The following is a 2,500-nucleotide window of genomic DNA, read 5'->3' as shown; positions in this document are numbered from 1 at the left end:
GTGTGTGTGTGTGTGTGTGAACTGAGGGTGTGAGGAAGCAGCAGGGCTGACTAACAGAGAGTCTATGGCAGGAGGAAGACAGCACACAGAGTGGAATAGAGCTGAGCAGGAACTCAGAGGTGTGTGTGTGTGTGTGTGTGTGTGTGTCATTGAGTAAGATCAGGATGGTTTTGTGTGTGTTACAGAGGGAGATGAGGCTAGCAGAGTCTCTGTATGTGTGTGTGTGTGTGTGCATGTGTGTGTGTGATGGCATGGCCGCTGTGCAGGCTGCTAGAGAGGTGGTTTCCACTGCTGCTCTGGGTTAAGGGAGAGAAGCATCAGAGTCTTTCTGTAGTTCAGCATCTCACTGGAGCCCGGCTAACTCGGTAAGCTGCAGCCAGCAGACACACAGCTATCCTCTCTCTCTCTTTTTTTTCTCTCTTTCTATCTCTCTCCCTCTGTCTGTGTCTCTGTCTGTCTCTCTGTCTGTCTGTCTATCTATCCCTCGCTCTCTTGCTTTATGTCTATTTCTCTCTTTCTGTATGTCTGCCTATTGCTCTCTTCCTTTCTTTCTTTCACACATCCAGACACATAGACATCTATCCCTCTTTCTCTATCCCTCTCTCTCTGTCTCTCTGTCTGTCTATTTCCCTGTCTCTTTCACACACAAATACTTAGATGGCTGCATGTGCAGAAATCCTGCATCTTTGAGTAGTGTGTTCTACTAGGTTAGACTGTGTTCTACTGGGTTAGAGTCTGTTCAGGTTTGTTAGTGTGTTCAGGTGTGTTAGAGTGTGTTCTGCTGGGTTAGAGTGTGTTCAGGTGTGTTACAGTGTGTTCTACTGGCTTAGACTGTGTTCTACTGGGTTAGAGTGTGTTCAGGTGTGTTAGAGTGTGTTCTGGTGTGTTAGTGTGTTCAGGTGTGTTAGAGTGTGTTCTACTGGGTTAGACTGTGTTCTACTGGTTTAGAGTGTGTTCAGGTGTGTTAGTGTGTTCAGGTGTATTAGTGTGTTCTGCTGGGTTAGAGTGTGTTCAGGTGTGTTAGAGTGTGTTCTGCTGGGTTAGAGTGTGTTCAGGTGTGTTAGAGTGTGTTCTGCTGTGTTAGTGTGTTCAGGTGTATTAGAGTGTGTTCTGCTGGGTTAGAGTGTGTTCAGGTGTGTTAGAGTGTGTTCTGCTGTGTTAGTGTGTTCAGGTGTATTAGAGTGTGTTCTGCTGGGTTAGAGTGTGTTCAGGTGTGTTAGAGTGTGTTCTGCTGTGTTAGTGTGTTCAGGTGTATTAGAGTGTGTTCTGCTGGGTTAGAGTGTGTTCAGGTGTATTAGAGTGTGTTCTGCTGGGTTAGAGTGTGTTCAGGTGTGTTAGAGTGTGTTCTGCTGGGTTAGAGCGTGTTCAGGTGTGTTAGAGTGTGTTCTGCTGGGTTAGAGTGTGTTCAGGTGTGTTAGAGTGTGTTCTGCTGGGTTAGAATGTATTTTGCATTGGAGCAGGTGTAGAGCGGTGCATGTGAGGCAGACAAGGAGGGTCTGTCTGTCCGTCTCCGCCTGTCTGTCCGTCTCCGCCTGTCTGTCTGTTTGTCTGTCTGTCTGTCTGTCTGTATGGAGACACCAGCACAGACACACAGCAACAGAGTTTCAGCAACATTTGCTGCAATACGACTCGCTCTGTTTCTGATTTACTCTTAGTCTGCATGCACTCACAGAGTCACACATACACACACACACACACACACACACACACACACACACACACACACACACATGCCTGCATGCACTTACGGAATCTCACACACACACACACACACATATGCCAGCATGCACTTACGGAGTCACACACACACACACACATACACACACACACACACACACAAAGCCAGAGTTTTACTGCACCGACATAGCCATGGCTGCTGTCTGAGTTTCCATGGTTACTGCAATAGATGTGGTTCATTCTCTCATTCTCTCCCTCTTTTCTGGAAAATGATGCTTCAATTTCATTTAACATGTGTGTGTGTGTCTGTGTGTGTGTCTCTGTCTGTGTGTGTGTGTGTGTGTGTGTGTGTGTGTGTGTGTGTTGTGGCTTAAGGGTTGAAAGACCTGTGTGTGTTTGTGGGGGGGGGGGGGGGTTATTGGAAACACCTGCTGCTCTTGACGATGTGTTTTTTTCTTTCCTGCTGATTCTAATGACTCTTCTCTCTCATTCTTTTTGTCTGTCTCTCCCTCCCTCCCTCTCTACCCCCCCCCCCCCCCACACACACACACACACACACAGCCCCCCCACCCCCTAAGCGAGCCCCCAGTACGACCCTCACACTGCGCTCCAAAAGCATGACTGCTGAACTGGAGGAACTGGGTAAGATAACACACAAACACACACATAAAATATTGTTATTTTCACTGCTGCCATTTGGTAAACCATGGTATCATGTCATCTCATCACTATAGTACAGACACTTGGTCCTCTGTAAACATCATCTGTTCTGAGTATGCATATGCGTCACTGTTATATTGTGTGTGTGTGTGTGTGTGTGTGT

General features: G+C 47.2%; 1 protein-coding gene across 1 annotated transcript in view; it reads left to right on the top strand.

Moving 5' to 3' along the window:
• Window positions 1-2,500, top strand: part of shank3a (SH3 and multiple ankyrin repeat domains 3a) — a 222,042-nt gene that overhangs the window by 201,986 nt on the left and 17,556 nt on the right. The window contains exon 17 of the mRNA XM_076269060.1: window positions 2,239-2,319. Coding sequence (XP_076125175.1) covers window positions 2,239-2,319 — 81 coding nt within the window. The remainder of the gene's footprint in view (window positions 1-2,238; window positions 2,320-2,500) is intronic.

Source organism: Alosa pseudoharengus, unplaced genomic scaffold (genome assembly GCF_046254945.1).
Source record: "Alosa pseudoharengus isolate Yale_2024_CS ecotype anadromous, Long Island Sound unplaced genomic scaffold, YU_APseudo_1.1 YU_APseudo_1.1_scf_10, whole genome shotgun sequence".
In the NCBI taxonomy this organism is placed as follows: domain Eukaryota; kingdom Metazoa; phylum Chordata; class Actinopteri; order Clupeiformes; family Clupeidae; genus Alosa; species Alosa pseudoharengus.
This window is presented reverse-complemented; position numbering and strand designations above follow the sequence as displayed.